Source organism: Humulus lupulus, chromosome 5, assembly GCF_963169125.1.
Source record: "Humulus lupulus chromosome 5, drHumLupu1.1, whole genome shotgun sequence".
Classification (NCBI taxonomy): Eukaryota; Viridiplantae; Streptophyta; class Magnoliopsida; order Rosales; family Cannabaceae; genus Humulus; species Humulus lupulus.
In genome coordinates, this window is record NC_084797.1 from 241333292 (window position 1) to 241352182 (window position 18891).

At 44.9% G+C, this 18891-nt stretch overlaps 1 protein-coding gene across 1 annotated transcript; it reads left to right on the top strand.

Annotated features, from left to right (window-relative positions):
- Window positions 1–966, top strand: LOC133778578 (uncharacterized). The gene is made up of 2 exons (XM_062218552.1): window positions 1–649; window positions 771–966. Exon 1 carries the CDS (start codon window positions 87–89, stop codon window positions 645–647), a length of 561 nt encoding a protein of 186 aa, XP_062074536.1. The 5' UTR covers window positions 1–86; the 3' UTR covers window positions 648–649; window positions 771–966.
- Window positions 967–18891: the final 17925 nt, after the last annotated feature.

The following is an 18891-nucleotide window of genomic DNA, read 5'->3' on the forward strand; positions in this document are numbered from 1 at the left end:
AAACCAATTCCACCACCAAGCAAAATCAACAGCTCAAAGAAAACTTATACTAAAAACCCTTCTTTTATCTTTCTCATTCGATCACCATGGCCTCAATGCACTGCTACAAGCCAGCCAGTGAGAACTGCCAGGAAAAATGCCTCGACAACTGTTACGGCCACAGCAAGCCTAACAGTACTGGATCGTACTACTCCGGCCATTCAATGGCTGGCCTTGGCCAGACCCACAACGCTTCCCTCGGTCAGAGTTGCTACCCTGACCATACCGTGGCCAAGCCAAACATGAACTCCACCTACGGCCAAGGCTATGGCCACCACATGATGACTGGCCAGTACGGTCAGCCCATGGCTAAGCCAGCCCCGGGCCAGTCTTACGGCATGGGCCCCGCACCTTCTCACGGCATGGGAATGATGTCTCATGCTCACAGCAGCATGAGCCATGCAGCTCATGGCCAGAACCACCACGGCTATGCCGAGCACCAATCATACGGTTCGCACGGTATGATGGGTGTTGGTGGTTGCCATGAGAAGAAGGCCGATCACTACGGCAAGAAGAAAGACAGGAGTCACAGGATGATGAACAAGCGCCGTGACTGCAACCGTAGCGGGGACAGCAGTGGTAGCGACAGTGACAGCGACTGCAATTAAAGGTATACGAATGAACATGAATTACTCTACTAATCACAGTTAATTTTAAAATAGAATATTATATTTATTAGTACATGGATCTTGTAGTTTAAACTATTCTAACTCTTTTTCCTAATTTTTTAGAAGCTTGAAGAATGTGCAGTACTACAAGGATTGGAGAATATATATCTAATGTGAGTACTGTGAGGAAGTCATAAGGGTATTACGTATGCCTAGTAAAATAATGACAATATATATGTCTTTTCATGTTAGAATAAACGCTTTCTATTGTATTGCGTGTAAAGTCGATCATGAATAAGATATATATAATTCTAAGCTATATGTATGAGCATGTACAATGCAAACTATTACTTCCTCCATCATTACGTACGTATCAATTTTAATTATATATATATATATTTAGAGTTAATTAATGGACGCCAAGCTAATAATAAATGAAAAAACAAGCATTACGTACGTAATAATATATTTAGAGTTAATTAATTGCTTGATAATTAAGTTTTTCTGCGACGGTAAATACTGCAGTTCTTGATACTCTAAAAATTACGACCGTAAACATTTTTTTTAAGTAGTGTGTGTGCTACTGCTCTTGCATTACATGCATTACGTGATGTACTTTTACTTGTTAATTCTATGAATTAATTATTTGAAATTATAGTTTTGCAGAGTTATTTCTAATCATTAAAAAAATTGTCTTGTATTTTGAAAGAAATAAAAGGGTTATACTACTATTTATAAGTCTACCTCCAGTAGCAGTGCTTCATGTATATAGCATAGAGGATTTTATTAAAAAATATATAATTTTATCATTAAATTCTCATGTATTTAAACTCTACATTTGTATTAGATATAGTACCCTACAAGTCCCAGCTAATATTGGTATAAATTTAATAATTGCTCCCTCTGTAGAAAAGGTATTTGCCATATAAATACATAATATTTTCAGTTTTATAGACTCAATCTTTTTTTCCATAGAAAAAATGCTGAACGTTACATTTTACACCACCAAGTCCGTTAAATGCTTATTGAGATAATTCGAATGCCATGTTTCAGCATACTTTGGTCAAAGTCATATTTTATTAAAAAAAATTATTAATTAATTTTTTTCTCTCTCTCCTTCATCGTCTTCCACTCTCAACCTCTCTCTCTCCTTCCTCTCTTCCACTCTCACCCACTCTTTCTCTCAGCCTTCCATGGACGCCGACCCCATGGACGCCAACGCCAAGCTCCTTCTTTCATCCTCCTTCTTTTCCTTCCTTTTCCTTGTCATAGGTGGACTAGATCTGAGAGAGTCGACGGCATCAGCAGCTCGGAGTGCGGTGTTTTCAAAGAGCTGGGTTGTGGTGGTTCGTCGCTGCCTGTGTTGGAGAAGGACTCGCCGGAGTCACCGCTTGGGTTTTGTTTGATTTAGTGTAAATCTGGATTTTTGGCCTTTCGATTTTGGCTTTGCGGGTTAGATGAAAAAAAGTTTTAAAAAAAATTGAGATGGTTTTTTTTCGAGTTAGATTTTTTTATTTTGTTTTTTTTTATTATTTAAAATATATATTTTTAATTTATTTTTTTATTTTTTTAAATCAATTAATAAGATTTTTTTTTTAAATTATAATAGGGACTAATATTAAAGGGACATGTGACATCTTAATTAGTCTTACGTGTATTTAACGGAGCTTATAATTACAGAAGTAAAGTAAGAAAATCATAAAGTGATATTTGTTGTCGAAATAAAAAATTAGATATATAAATGTATAAAGGTGTGTGGAATGTTTATCATAATTATTAATTAATTTTGAGATGAACTTATGATTCTTATATGAAAAAAAAACTCTAATGGATATGAGTATTATTCCATTTAAATCAAACTGATCCAAAAACAAGAACTAAAATAATCACTTATAATTCAAGATACTGAGTCAAAAGAGCCATGTATATGTGATTCAGAAACTATTTAGGGCAATTTTTACTTACATACAACAAAAATAAAAAATTTACTAAAATAATATCACATGTACTATTTTACACAATTATATACAATAAATATCATTTTAATAAATATAATTATAAAAACATAATTCCACCCATTCAGCTTGTAATATCCAATATTTTCATAATACATTTTTATTATAAATTAGAGTTTCAATACATAAAATGTAAAAATTTATAAATTTAAGAAATAGTGATGGAAAAATAGTGTTTAAAATATCATTTTATGTTTTTAATGAGATTAAAGAGAGAGAAACTTGAGTAGTCAAGTATTGGACCCAAATGTCATATAATTTTGTACGCCCTGGTTTTCCCACGGGCTGATTAGCAGGTCGAGCCTCGTACTAATCATGGTTAGTCCGTAAATTTCCCCAGGCCGGAGCTCCTGTTTTCGAGGTCGTACTCTATTAGCTCGAGGTATCCTCAAGGACTCGCCAAGGTTGCCCAAGACTGGGGGAAGGAGTCTGAAGGCCGAAGGTCGGGTCAGGGGAGAAGTTCGTGGTACGAGCTGCTCATGGATCTCTGACCCTTTGTAAAGTCAACACACGCAAGATAAACGTGCCTATATCTGACATCACGTGTCCGATATCTCCCTGACTTTTCGGACACGCAGCAGGAACGTGCGTATTCAGACACCCACGGCTGGGCTGGGCCGTGCGGCCCATTATCTCCTTACCTATCGATTTGACCATACTTATGTGACAGGTTTAGGAATTAATCATGAATGTCACAGAGTTGATATGACAAATAAGAAGGTCACGGGATGACCTCCTTACCAACTTCCAGGTGCCTTCTCCTATAAATATGGAGACCCTGGGAGTTGATAAGGGTTGGAAAAAATAGTCTCTGGAGAGATATATACTCTGTAACCAAATACCCAGAATAGATCAATAATATTGACTAGTGGAGTAGAAGGATTTTAACCCTTGAACCACTTAAAAACGTGTCTTGAGTCACCAAGTTCATCCTCTAAGATTTCATATCTGTGACGGTTCTACTTTCAGCACTAATCTCTTTCTCTTCTTCTCTTAATTACCTGTTGGCGAAGAACCGCGTCAACAAATTTTAATTGGGGATTTTTATAAAATTAAGAAAGTTTTGCTAAAGGGCTTATTTGAAAAGAATTTTAGTATTTTGGGTCCAAGTGTAAAAAAAAAAATTTTAAAAAAAGGCTTCAGCCTTTTAACCGAGCCTCTCTCTCTCTCCTCAGAAAAAATTTCTTCTCTCTCTCTCTCGCGTGCGTGCGTCTGCCCAACCACCGAACATCCACCGGCGGTCACCACTTTTAGCCACACGCCGGACCGTTGGATTCAGAGGCCTCCGAACTATCGACTACGCGGGAATCTAGAGCTCACTCACTGATTAAACACCTCAACTGGTCGATTTAAGTTCGGCCACCCCGCGACTTCAAAGTTGCGATTCGGCCACCTCGGGCATTCGTTTGCCGATCCGTCACCACCATCGTGTTCCTCGTGTTGTGGGCTTCAAAACCCAATAACTTGTTCCTACATCCACCATAGTTAGGTGGTGGACCCTCCACGAGCCACCGCGATCCACCGTAGACCGACGGTCGAAACTTAGTGTTCGAGGTTCCTAAGTACGTTTTGAGTCTCAGAAAATCATCGTTTGACTTGTTGTGGAACCCGATCATTGTGGTATAATTTCTTTGACCTATATATTGTGATTTACTTGTGATTGTTTAGAGTAATTGTTATTATGTGTATTTATAGTATATAATTATATATTATTGATTTATTGAATATTTTTCTGTAATTATACTGGCTGTCTGGGATTATATGTATTTCTGATACAGGTTTTGATTTTCAGATTGTCCTTTTTATAGCCGTTGTGCTGTCTAATTTTCTAGAAAATATTAAATATTAAATATTAAATAAATTATAAAAATACATATTTAATTGATTTTCCATTAATATGGAAATTATTATGATTAATTATTTTTAATTATTATTGTTATTATTTTGTTAAGTAAATCAAAATATAGTTTCATATATATATATAAAATGTGTGATTTATAGTAAATCTATTATTTAATAATTATTATTATATATTAATATTTTTGTTAATATTTGAATATTAAAATAATATCAAATATTAGTTTCTTACAGTTATTGATATTTGTAAGACCAGTAAATTTTAGAAAATGTATATTTATTATATCACTGGAATTGATATTATGACTAATTAATAATAATATAAATATTTATAATTATATTTGTTGACGCGGTTCTTCGCCAACAGGTAATTAAGAGAAGAAGAGAAAGATATTAGTGCTGAAAGTAGAACCGTCACAGATATGAAATCTTAGAGGATGAACTTGGTGACTCAAGACACGTTTTTAAGTGGTTCAAAGGTTAAAATCATTCTACTCCACTAGTCAATATTATTGATATATTCTGGGTATTTGGTTACAAAGTATATCTCTCCAGAGACTATTTGTTCCAACCTTATCAACTCCCAGGGTCTCCATATTTATAGGAGAAGGCACCTGGAAGTTGGTAGGGAGGTCATCCTGTGACCTTCTTATTTGTCATATCAACTCTGTGACATTCATGATTAATTCCTAAACCTGACACATAAGTATGGTCAAATCGATAGGTAAAAAGATAATGGGTCGCACGGCCCAACCCAGCCGTGGGTGTCTGAATACGCACGTTCCAGCTGCGTGTCCGAAAAGTCAGGGAGATATCGGACACGTGATGTCAGATATATGCACGTTTATCTTGCGTGTGTTGACTTTACAAAGGGTCAGAGATCCAGGAGCAGCTCGTACCACGAGCTTCTTCCCTGACCCGACCTTCGGCCTTCAGACTCCTTCCCCCAGTCTTGGGCAACCTTGGCGAGTCCTTGAGGATACCTCGAGCTAATAGAGTACGACCTCGAAAACAGGAGCCCCGACCTGGGGAAATTTACGGACTAACCATGATTAGTCCGAGGCTCGACCTGCTAATCAGCCTGTGGGAAAACCACGGCGTACATCTGCCCCCCAAGCTCCTGCTCGTGGTATATGACGTCATATATAGAAGACCACAGTAGGGGCTTTTAGACTTCCCCACAACCCTTCACATTCCACTTTTTGTGCAGGCGTCTGATATGTGGAACGTCGTGGGTGGTGACGGTACGTCTTACGAGAACCGCATTTAATGGCCTAACCTATGCCCAGCCGTCATTTCGTATTTCGAGTGGAAGGCCTCGGATCCCTCACTAGGGTCATCTAAGAGCCTTCTACACGTGATTCTTCACGTATATAAAAAGGGGGTGGCCACCCTACGCACGGGTCACCCCTTCATTCAAAATTTCCCAAATCTCTTTTTTTCTTCCCTCTCTAACTTTCAGAAGAACGAAACTCTCGACTCTGTTGCTGTCATTTTCATCGTTCAAGAAGCTTAGACGCACGAGTTTCTCCGAAGCTTTGGAAGCTACTACACCGACGAAGCTCCTACCAGCGCAACACCCTCGTCTACCTTCCAGCCATACACTGTAAGTTTCCTGACCCTGTTTACTTTGAAAACATGCTACTGTAGCTTAGGTAAAAAAATTTACTGTAGCCGCATGCAAGGGTTTTCTGGGTTGCGCGGATATGGAGGGTGACAGCCCTTTTTAGGTTAGGACATACTTGTTGTAGGAAATCGCCTTAGAGCATGGGTTTCAGGATGCTTTTTCTGGAACAATTTCTGGGTAGGTGATGGACCCAAAACGGGTATGTTTAAAAATTTATAAATCGCAAGCGCACGAATCGTTCATAAAGAATAGTGATCGTGTAAGCAAGGATGTCGAACCCAAAGGAGTTGTCTAAAATCAAAAAGAAAACTATTTTAAATCAAAAGTAATAAATTCTAACCTAGCTCCAAAGATTGATGAGTTTTAATAGTATGAACATAAAATAAAATATTGAAAAATAAAGCTATTTAAGAGAATAAAAATAAAGCAATAATGAGTTGACAATAAGTGTTAAAAGAAAATATTATTAAGATACTAGAATCCACAAAATGTAAGTTTAATAATATTTATTAGTATATTGATTCCCAAGTTTTAGTGATAGTTAAAATAATTTAAACTATCATTTTCCAAAAATATTTATAATTTTAAGCACAAATTTCTTATAAAAAGATAGGATTTTTCTTCACTTTTCAAAATTATAATTTCAAAGCATTTAGTGTAAATCAATCTAATGAAATAACAAATAAATCAATGAACATTATTTATAAAGCAAAACATAATATTTTTGTTCTAAGCATGGATGTGTACAATTTAATGACACATCTTACACAAAGAATATTATGTTTATGCACTAATGAAGAACAAAGTGTAAATATGTTCTAACAATCTAAAATACAAGATATTTAAGATGAAAGAAATATATGTAGAAGAAAAATCCATAAACTTTGTTGTATTACAAGGGAAATCAACATACAACATAAATATTACCTAGTTACAAGTTGCTTCATCATGATCTTAATAATCTTATGAAAAAGATTAGAAGCACATAACTAGAGTAGAAATTACAAAATAAATGATATACACACTTGCAAAATGCTCTTGAAAGACCCAAATGGAAGAGAGAATGGTTGAGAGAAAATGAGAGAAAAAGATGGTAACCAAAACATTCAGCACCAAAAAAATGGTCTTCAAAACCCTTATTTATAGCCAAAATGAGATTATTAAAATAATCAATTTAAATTAAGTAAATTGATTAAATTAATAATAATATGGTAAATAGGGGTAAATTGTAGGAGTAATGATGATTTTGGGGTAAAAAGTGTGTAGAAAAATGGGTAAAAGGTGGCATTTTAAGCATAGGGGACAAATGGTACACTTAGGCAATTTTAGGCTAAAAAAATGGGAAAATGCAGCTATTAGGCTGCTGGTGGCTGCTTGGTGCCAGGCGGTTTCGGCTGGGCTCACTGGGCCTGGCAGAGGCTTTGGAGCTTGGGCCCAAGGAAGGGGCAGGCGGCTGTGGGAGAGCTGCTGGAGTGATGAGGTTTGCTTGGGCCCGTACGCACGGTGTGGAGAGCTGGCGTGGGGTGAAGGCTGATGGAAATGCAGGCTGAGGAGAAGACTTTGGTGGGCAGCTGGCAAGTGATCTGGGCCGGGTCTAGGTCTTGGGCAGGCGGCCCGTGTGGCTGGTTGTGAGGCTGGGCCAACGTGGGCCTGCTAAAGGAGATGTCTTTTTGCCACAATTTGCTTATTTTCTCTACATAAATGCCACTTTTATTTTCTTTTCTCTTCTTTTTTCAAGCATACAACATAATTCCTACAAGATGAAAATAAATTAAATAACCATCAAATATTTTCAATTATAAATAAATCATATTAATTATTTGAAAATATTGATTATAACTTAATTTAATATAGCATTTAAGTTCAAAAGAATTACACTTTTAACTTCTAACTTAACAATACAAATTTAATATAATTAAATTACAACATAATATAATAAACTATCTATAAAAACATATAAAAATATATAAAATCAAAATAAACCTAATAAATTCAAAATTACTTAAAAACTTAATAAATCAATTAAAAACTCAAGAATTAAGCAACAATTAGCACATAAAAAGTGGTAAAATAACTCTATTTTGTAGAGTTATCAGTAGGAGTTTTGGGAATTTTGAGTGCAAAACCGGGTAGCTTAGGGAACACGCCTCATGGGCGGTTTTGCAATTCCTGCCTACTGAAACTTTCCTCCCAAGGAAAATTTTACTCTGAACCCCCTGACACGCGAATTCCGAGTAATCTGGGATCTGTTGGGAGTACACGCGTGTGTTCACTGAGCCGCGTGGTTCCATCTTCCACGAGCTGGGCTTACCTCAGCTCGTGCAAATAATAATTATTCTTCCTCCTGCTTGGGTCGCCTTTTCTAAAATGTTTTCTTGTGTTCACTAGGCGACCAGATGGCTCCAAAAAAGAACCTCCCTCAGAAGAACGTTGGAAGCTCGGCCTCCCGGCAGGAGAAAGGAAAGGCGATGATGCCCAGCTCGCCGATCCCCCACTTTGGGCCGGCCGTGGAGAAGGAGGTCGAGGTGGCCCCCGACGCATTTTTTGAGGCGGAGAGAATCGTCTCAAAGATAACCGATCAGGCGAAGATCAACAAACTCTTCCTCGCCCACAACATTCCACTGGGGTAAGCCTTCGTTATTGCCCGACCTGCTGCGGAGGGCGAGCGGAGCTGCACGCCGCTCGACGAATCGTTCGCGGCCTGGAGCGATGAACACTTCAAGGCAGGGGCCTTCCTTCCCCTGGATCAGTATTTCGCTGATTTCCTGAACTATATGGGGTTGGCCCCATTTCAGCTCCCCCCCAACTCCTACCGTCTGCTGGCAGGGTTGAGGTACTTATTCAAGAAGCAGGAGTGGGAGGTCCCTACTCCTGCGGATATTTTATACTTCTTTTGCTTAAAAGCCAGCCCAGACCAGCGGGGGCGTGGCGACGGGTTCTACTATTTAACCCGTTTTCCTAACACGGTGACGGTCATCGAGCTGCCAAGCCATCCAAATGGCTTCAAGGACCAGTTCTTCATGTCAACTGGGTTCCGAAACTGCGAGCACCACTACTTCAACCGTCCTCATAAGTGAACCCTGACCTTAGCTCGCCTTTTAAGTGTTATTTTATTTTAGCTCCTCCCGTATTCTATTCTGATTCCAGCCCAATCTTGCAGCCATCTACGCGAGGACTGAAAAGTCTGCGACCCTCGGGGGTCAATATGAAACACTGGCGGGCTTGCCCCCCAGTGAAAAGGACTATCGCGTGCTCGTGACGGACGAGACGATGGTGTTCTGCAAACTAATTTTCCCAAATCAGACTCTGAAACTGAAGAGGCCCCGGGGGCCGCCCCCAGCCCGCGCCAACAGACCTATCACCGTGGAGGAAGTCGCGGAAGAGGAGGACGAGGAGGACGAGGTGGCTGAAGTTCCGCTCGTGAGGAATAGGAAGAGGGCCTTGGAGGTCGCCCAGCGGATGGACGAGGAGAGGATCCAATCCGGAGCAGCCGCGGGTCCTTCCGGTCAAGGTAACCTTATTTGCTTAAGAATGTAGATAGGGCCATTGCGGACCCCCGGCTGGTTAGGTTCAATCCTAGGCAGATCGTCCAACGTCACCGAAGGAACCCGGACCTGAACACACTCCTGCTCCATTGTGTTGACCGGCTCGTGCTGGATCACCAAGATAGCCGGCCTAGGGGTACCATAGTAGTAGATAATACCCTAGCTTTTAGGTCGATCATTTTTTAGGAGTATGGGACCAACTTACGCACATGGCCATCACTCCAGAGAGGCATCTATGCTCCGGGGCTTAGGCAGTATGTAGAAGAGTCTAGCCTCGAGTCAGAACTTGCGCCTGTTCGGGAAATAATCGTCTTAGGTTCTTCCAGCTCGGGGGGTAGGGCTCCCTTAGTATTCGCATACTTTTTGCCTTTAACCTCTTGCTTTTATTTCTGCCTGATTGCTAACTTGTAATAACCATGTTTTTTGTTTTTGGCAGAAGAGATGTCTCAGCCCGAGGACAACCTGCGGGGCATAGACTTCGGGGGGAATCCCTCAGCAGGGCCAAGATTGAAAAGGCTCCGAGGCTCCAAGAGCACGGCTGGGGGCTCCACTAAATCTCCGGCAAAGGAGAAGGAAAAAACCCCATCATCCCAGGTCGAGGGGGCAATTCTTCCTGCTGCTCGAGCAGGACATATGCCCCCGCCGCCCCAACGATCTCCATCAGCCACCCAGGACGTGGGAATGGAGGTCGGGACTCCGGCCGTAGTGGCCCCCGGCGTACGCATCCCGGTCGATCCCCAGGATCTGGAGAAGATCCCAGAAGCCTTCCGGGGGACGGTGTACGAGTCGGCGAGCTACGCCGTCAACCACTTCTACAAGTTCAAAGAGAAGGAGCTCCGGGCCATTGAGACAATGAGCCCAGTCCACGTAATAGAGTCTTCGATGGACATGACCCTAACGGTAAGCTGCCCCATTCTTTTAAGGCTTTACCCCTCACACACCGCCTTATTTTTCTACTTAGCCAATTTATCTTTCATTTCTCGCAGGGCATCGCTGCCGTACATCGAGGCATCACCAGGACCAGGGCTCAGCTCGAGGAGATGAGGGCTGAGCACCAGGCCGCCCTTCAGGAGGCTCAAGCGGCGAAAGATGCGCTGGCGACCCCGAAGGCCGAGTTAGAGAGGACCCGCTCGAAGGTCCAAGAGCTTGAGGCATCCCTTACCACCTCGCGAACAGACCTCGAGGCAGCGAAGACCGAGGCCCAGGCCGCTCTTGAAGCCGAACGGACCACCTCGGAACAGTCCATGCAGGAACTGTTCTATCGTTGCTGGGCCCACAACACGGAGGCTGACTTCTCTTTCATGCCGCCGACTCTCTGGGCGCGCTTGTTGGTGAAGTTCCAAGCCCGCCTTGACAAAGAGGCGCCGCCCTCGGAGACTGGGGAAGCCTCTGGCGCGGCGGAGCAGGGTGAAACCGCGACCTCCAAGGGGACGACTGACGGGGCTTAGGGCGCCTTTTCTTCTCTTTTTAATTTTGAAGTTATTGTGTAATCCTTAGCACGAGGTGTTTTTACCTCGAGACAATTCGCCTTGCAATTTTAACTTATGTATTTCTTCATGCTTTTGGCTACAATACACATATTATTATTATTTTTTTTTTATAACCTTAGTTTGTGTTAACCGTTATTTATATCCCGAGCCTTTCTAAGAAGAACCACGATCAATAAATTTAAGTTAACTTCTAAGTTTTATGACTCGGTTAAAACCAGGAGCTTATTTTGAAAACGTAGTTCGTGTCAACTTTTATCCATATCTCGAGCTTCTTTAAGAAGAAGAACGATCAATAAATTTAAGTTAACTTCTAAGTTTTATGACCCGGTTAAAACCAGGAGCTTATTTTGAAAACTTAGTTCGTGTCAACTTTTATCCATATCTCGAGCTTCTTTAAGAAGAACCACGATCAATAAATTTAAGTTAACTTCTAAGTTTTATGACTCGGTTAAAACCAGGAGCTTATTTCGAAAACTTAGTTCGTGTCAACTTTTATCCATATCTCGAGCTTCTTTAAGAAGAACCACGATCAATAAATTTAAGTTAACTTCTAAGTTTTATGACCCGGTTAAAACCAAGATAGGACTTAGTAGGCGTTAACCCTTATCCGTGTCTCGAGCTCTTTAGGAAGAGCAACGATCCATAGATAAAAATCAACATCTAAGTCGTTAAGGAGACTTGGTTATATCCAGGTACCATATGCCTCCCAAGTAACTGGGAAAGGGTCTTTCGTGGTTACTTTAAGATTACACTTGCAAATAAAAAGAAAAACTTGATTTTTTATTAATACATAAAAAGTGGCCTTCCAGGCCTTACAAGTGGATCATTGATAATATTTCTTTAAGTGGATGGCGTTCCAAGTCCGCGGGACTGCCCCTCCATCAAGTCGAGCTAACTTATAAGTTCCTTCCTTGATGACCTCAATGACCTGGTATGGTCCTTCCCAGTTCGGTCCCAAGACTCCATCTTTGGGATCTTTCCCGTCCAGGAAAACTCTCCTTAGGACCAAATCGCCAACGCTAAAGGTACTTTTTCTGACTTTAGAGTTGAAATAGTGAGTGATCTTTTGCTGATAATGGGCGAGCTGGAGTTGCGAATCCTCTCGCCTTTCATCAATGAGGTCTAGGGAATGGCATAGGAGCTCGTGGTTCCGATCTTGGTCGTAGGACTGAACTCTATGCGACAGAACCTTAACTTCCACGGGGAGGACTGCTTCACTCCCGAAGGTTAGGGAGAAAGGAGTATGACCCGTAGGAGTCCGATGCGAGGTCCGGTATGCCCAAAGGACCTGGGGGAGCTGCTCTGGCCAGACCCCCTTTGCCTCATCTAATCTTTTCTTGAGGCTCGCCTTTAGAGTCTTGTTGACAGCCTCGACCTGGCCGTTTGCCTAAGGATAGGCCACAGAGGAGAAGCTTTTCACAATTCCGTGTCTTTCACAGAATTTGGTGAACAGGTCGCTGTCGAACTGAGTGCCGTTGTCGGAGACAATTTTCTTCGGCAGGCCGAATCGACAGATAATGCTTTTAACCACAAAGTCGAGTACCTTCTTCGATGTTATTGTTGCCAACGGCTCTGCCTCGGCCCACTTAGTGAAGTAGTCTATGGCTACTACGGCGTAACGGACCCCGCCCTTTCCAGTGGGCAGGGCGCCCACTAGGTCTATTCCCCAAACAGCAAATGGCCAAGGGGCCGATCTCATCCTCAGCTCGACTGGAGGAGCTCGGGCAACTGCAGCGAATCGCTGGCATTTGTCGCACTATTTCACATATGAGATCGCGTCTTTGGACAGAGTTGACCAGTAATAACCTTGCTTGAGAACCTTTAAGGCCAGGCTTTGCCCCCCAGCATGGTCTCCGCAGAATCCTTCGTGAATTTCCTGCAGGATGGCCTGTGCCTCACCTGGATGAACGCACCGGAGGAGAGGCAGGGAATGTCCACGTCGGTACAACACACCATCGACCAGCATATACCTTGGAGCTTGATACAAGACTCGTCACGCATCGTTACGTCCCTCGGGCAACTTGCCCTTGGTGAGATACTCAATGACGGGAGTCATCCAGGTCGGCCTAGCATCAATCATCTCGACCTCTGCCCGATCTCCTTCTATACTTGGTTCTTTCAAGAATTCTATTGGCACCAACCCCAGGATTTCTGTCTCTCCCGAGGTGGCGAGTTTGGCGAGAGCATCTGCGTTGGCATTCTGTTCTCGAGGTATCTGCTCGATCGATCCTCGCTCGAATGCAGACAGCTCGGATTTCACCTTTGCCAAATAGGCGGCCATCTTGGGTCCCCACACCTGATATTCGCCCAGAACCTGGTTTACCACGAGCTGGGAGTCATTGAAGCACTGGACGGAGCTCGCCTTTAACTCCTTAGCTACCCTCAGCCCAGCTAACAAAGCTTCGTACTCTGCCTCGTTGTTAGACGCCTTGAACCCGAACCTTAGCGCCGAGTGGAACCTATGTCCCTCGGGGGATATTAGAATGATTCCGGCCCCGGAGCCGTTCTCGTTAGATGAACCATCAACGAAGATTTTCCACGACGAATGCGGCGAGGCGACTTGAAGTAGGCCTTCTGATGGATCCTCCTGGAATCCCGTGCACTCCGCCACGAAGTCAGCCAATGCCTGACTTTTTATGGCAGTTCGTGGAGTATAGAAAATCTCGAACTGACAGAGTTCGACCGCCCACTTTAACAAATGTCCCGATGCTTCAGGCTTTTGCAAAACCTGCCTTAGAGGTTGATCGGTCATGACGTGTATCGAGTGGGACTGGAAATACGGTCTGAGCTTTCGCGAGGCTGTGATTAGGCAAAACGCCAATTTTTCCATCAGTGGGTACCGTGATTCTGCTCCGAAGAGTCTCTTGCTGATGTAGTAGACTGGCTTTTGAACTTGGTCCTCTTCTCGTACCAGCACGACGCTAGCTGCATCCTCAGTGACTGCCATGTAGAGGAAAAGAGGCTCTCCTGCCCTGGGCTTGGACAGCACGGGCGGTTTAGCCAAATGCGTCTTCAGATCGAGGAATGCGCTTTCGCACTCTACTATCCACTGAAACTTCTTGTTTCCCCGGAGCAGGTTGTAGAAGGGCAAACACTTGTCGGTCGACTTGGAAATGAACCGGTTGAGTGCTGCCACTCTTCCTGTGAGGCCTTGGACATCTTTCCGCGACCTGGGGGAAGGAAGCTCGAGCAGTGACCTGATTTTGTCGGGGTTCGCCTTGATTCCTCGGGTATTGACTATGAACCCCAGGAATTTCCCTGATGCGACACCGAACGTGCATTTCTGAGGATTAAGCCTCATGCCGTATTCCCGTAGTATTTTAAAACATTCTTCCAGGTCGGAAACATGGTTGTCGGTAGTCTTTGACTTGACGAGCATGTCATCAACATACACTTCCATGTTCTTTCCGATCTGGTCCGCGAACATTCTATTTACTAGCCTTTAGTAGGTAGCTCCGGCATTCTTCAGGCCAAATGGCATGACCTTATAGAAATAGACATTCGTTGGGGTCATGAAGCTGGTATGTTCCTGGTCTGCCGGATTCATCGCGATCTGATCGTGCCCCGCCGTAGCATCCACCAGCTGATCGATCCTTGGCAATGGAAAGCAATCCTTGGGGCAAGCTTTATTCAGGTCGGAGAATTCAATGCAGGTCCGCCATTTCCCATTGGGCTTTGGAACTAGCACGGGGTTGGCGACCCAAATTGGAAATTTGGCTTCCCGGATAAAGCCACACTTTTTGAGCCGGGCCACTTCTTCTTCTAGGGCTTCAGCTCGGGTTGTTCCTAAACGCCTTTGCTTTTGAGACTTGGCAGGAACGCTTTTATCCAGATGGAGCGTGTGCATGATGACACTCGGACTGATCCCTACCATGTCCTCGTGCGACCATGCGAATACATCTAAACTAGCCCGGAGGAACGTAATCAACTCCGCCTTCCTCTTGCTGCAGAGGTTTTTCCCGAGCTTGACCGTCCGTGACGGATTTTGTGGATCAAGGCTCACCTCCTCGAGCTCCTCAATAGCCTGGAGCTCAGACCTATCTTCGCCTATTCGGGGGTCACTGTCCTCACTAAGGGCGACACTTTCCCCTTGGGCATTTTGAGGTTTTTCAATCTCAGGAGCCACCAAGGGCTCCTGGGATTCCTCTTCACTCAAAATGGCCATAGCCAGCTGCCCGGGTTTAGACTTTCCCTTCATGGAAATGCTGTAGCATTCCCTGGCAGCGAGCTGATCGCCCTTGATGGTGCAGATTCCTGTTGAAGTAGGGAATTTCATGGCGAGGTGTCGAATGGAAGTGATGGCCTCGAAATCTATGAGCGTAGGTCGGCCCAAAATGGTGTTGTAGGAAACGGAGCAGTCAATGATCACGAACTCAAGTAGCTTGGAGACTGTCCGAGACTCTTCACCTAGGGTGATCACCAGCTCGATCATCCCTATCGTTGCCGATCCTTCTCCCGAAAACCATATAGCATCATGGAGGTCGCCTTTAGCTCGGCGACGGTTAGACCCATCTTTTCTAAGGTGGATCGGAATAGGAGGTTCACCGAGCTTCCGTTGTCCACCAACACTCTCCTCACTTTCCGGTTGGCGAGCTGGACTGCTACGACCAAGGGATCCTTATGGGGGAATTGGACGTGGCCTGCGTCTTCCTCCGTAAAAGTAATCGGTTGCTTCTCTAACCGCTGCTGTTTTGACTGACGCTGCTCCGGGACGAACTCTGCTCCGTTGTGGGCCTTTAATTCGTTCACATACCTCTTCTGGGCGCCTCTGCTCGTGCCAGCCATGTGCGGTCCTCCAGAGATGGTGGATATCTCTCCCTCGATCACGGGAGGAGGGACGTCCTGATCTACCCGAGGCCCGGGCTGACTGGCTGGGACTTCTGGAGCGGGTCGACCCGCTGGGACCATGTTTCGTGAATATTGCGCCAAGGGGCTTGCTCGGATGAGATTCTCTATCTCATCTTTTAGATGCCTGCAATCGTCGGTATTGTGGTCGACGTCATTATGAAAACGACAGAACTTTGAAGTGTCTCTCTTTCCTTTGTGGTATTTCAATGGCTCCGGCCTCTTCCAGGGAACCCGAGCAGCGTTGGCCAGGAAGATACTTTCCCTGGACTGGGTGAGCTCGGTATATGTTGTGAACACAGGCTTGAATTTATCCACAGACTTATTCTTCTTTTGACCGTGCTGGCTGTTTTCACCATTTCCCTTCCTTTTGCCACCACAGGGCTGGTTGTTCTGCGCGATCTCGGGGATCGCCACCACGATCTCTGTCCCCGTTCCAGCGGGCTTCTCGGGAACCTGGCTGGTTCCCGCGGCTGAAGCTTCGGCTTCTTCTAAGTTTATCCACTCTTGGGCTCTGTTAAGGAATTCGTTAACCGAGCTGACTCCTTTCCTTTGGATGTCTTTCCACAGGTCTCCCCCGACCAGGATTCCGGTTCTCATGGCCATGAGCTTGGAGCTATCATCTGCGTCTCTGGCTCGAGCAGCGACATTCGCGAATCTGCTCAAGTAGGCTTTCAGCGTCTCACCGGGCTGCTGTCTCACGTTAGCTAGGGAATCGGCTTGGACTCGGGCGGCCTGGGAGGTGCGGAACGCCCTTTTGAAGTCAGCTGAGAAAATCTTCCAGGAGCTGATTGACTGCCTTTTACTTTGCTTGAACCACTGCCTGGCAGGTCCGATCAGTGTGGAAGGGAAGATCAAGCAACGCAGCTCCGGGCCAATGTTATGGGCCATCATTAGGGTGTTGAACATCCCTAAATGGTCCGACGGGTCCCCGTCCCCGTTGAACTTTGACAAGTGGGGCATACGGAAACCAGATGGGTATGCCGTCGCTGCTATATTGGGAGTGAAGAGTTCCATTTCGTCACCCGAATCATATTCGTCTTTTTCTTTTTCTGATAGGAGCTTTCTCATCAGTTCCTCCATCTGAGTTAGGCGCTCGAGGGTTTGGTCCTGAGATCCTGGGTTATTCCGGGGCTGTTCCACAGCTCCGGACCCATTGTACATATTAGGTGGGTTGTTGCCCCTCCTATCTTGAGATAGGTTATTTGGGACATTCCCTCCGTTACGTACTTCGGATCGGACTCCAGCCGAGCGGGCCTGACTACCATCTCTAGCCCTGTCCTCTCTGTGAGAGTTGAGGTGATCTCGAAGGTCGCCTCCCTGGGTGGTCTGGTGGCTCTGTGCTGAACTCAGTCTCTGACGCAGGTCTCCTCCGGAGAGATCACTCCGGCGGCTGCCGGTCCAATGACTCCTGCCGGACAGGCTTGGAGTCCGCCTTTGGTGGTGAGGACCTGAGCTTTCTTCAGGCGCCCTGCTACGCCGGGAAGGTCCCGCTGATGGTGGCTCTCTCCTACTACTCCCGTAAGCCGGGATGTCTCGGAAGGGCCGAGGAGACGGATATCTGATTGGAGAAGGAGGATGCCTGACTGGGGAGGCGATCCTAGTTCCGTCTGGACGGATCAAATTTGGTGGGGGCCTTTCGGCCCTGCCAGCTTGCTGGTCCCGCCCTGGGCGAGCTGGACGAGGTGCAGGACGGTCTTCTGGGACGGGCTGACGCTGCTGGCCCTCCCCGGATCTCCTTCGGGAGTTTCCTCGAGCTCTCCTGGGCGTTCTCGAGGAAGGTTGAGAACTAGGAGTTGACGTCCTGACTGAACGGCTGTATTGCTGTTGTCTGACCCCAGGCATTTCCCTGAAGTTTGCCTCTTGATGGTGCAATGAAGGGGTGGAGTTGGCTACATGAGGCCTATCCGACCGGCTATGCCTGGGCCGATTACCCCGGTGAGACTTAGGAGCCTCACCTTGCCTCTCTCCAACGTTAACGTTGGTTGTGAGAGGGGGTAGTCGGGCCAGAATATCCTGGATTTGCCGACCGGCTGCTGCTAACTGGCTCCTCAGTTGAGCATTCTCCATCTCCACCGCAGTATAATAACACGGGTTCGGATTAGGTGGCCGGGGCGCTGAGCTACCAGTGTCGTCTTGGCCCGCCGGCTGCTTTCCTGGCCTCTGTTGGACTTCAGGAATTTGTTCATCAGGGATGGCAATATGGTGGGCCTCCTGCCCCTCCTGCTGCTCTGTTTCGTTGCCATGCCTGGATCGAGTGGTCACTATAGTTGGATGTTTGTGGCAGCACTAATTGAACTTGCTCTCAACGAAAGCACCAAACTGTTGACGCGGTTCTTCGCCAACAGGTAATTAAGAGAAGAAGAGAAAGAGATTAGTGCTGAAAGTAGAACCGTCACAGATATGAAATCTTAGAGGATGAACTTGGTGACTCAAGACACGTTTTTAAGTGGTTCAAAGGTTAAAATCCTTCTACTCCACTAGTCAATATTATTGATATATTCTGGGTATTTGGTTACAAAGTATATCTCTCCAGAGACTATTTGTTCCAACCTTATCAACTCCCAGGGTCTCCATATTTATAGGAGAAGGCACCTGGAAGTTGGTAGGGAGGTCATCCCGTGACCTTCTTATTTATCATATCAACTCTGTGACATTCATGATTAATTCCTAAACCTGACACATAAGTATGGTCAAATCGATAGGTAAAAAGATAATGGGCCGCATGGCCCAACCCAGCCGTGGGTGTCTGAATACGCTTGTTCCTGCTGCGTGTCCGAAAAGTCAGGGAGATATCGGACACGTGATGTCAGATATATGCACGTTTATCTTGCGTGTGTTGACTTTACAAAGGGTCAGAGATCC

What these genes read in the sequence shown, in the direction of transcription:
- LOC133778578 (XM_062218552.1), top strand. Translation starts at nt 87, where the DNA reads ATGGCCTCAATGCACTGCTACAAGCCAGCCAGTGAGAACTGCCAGGAA.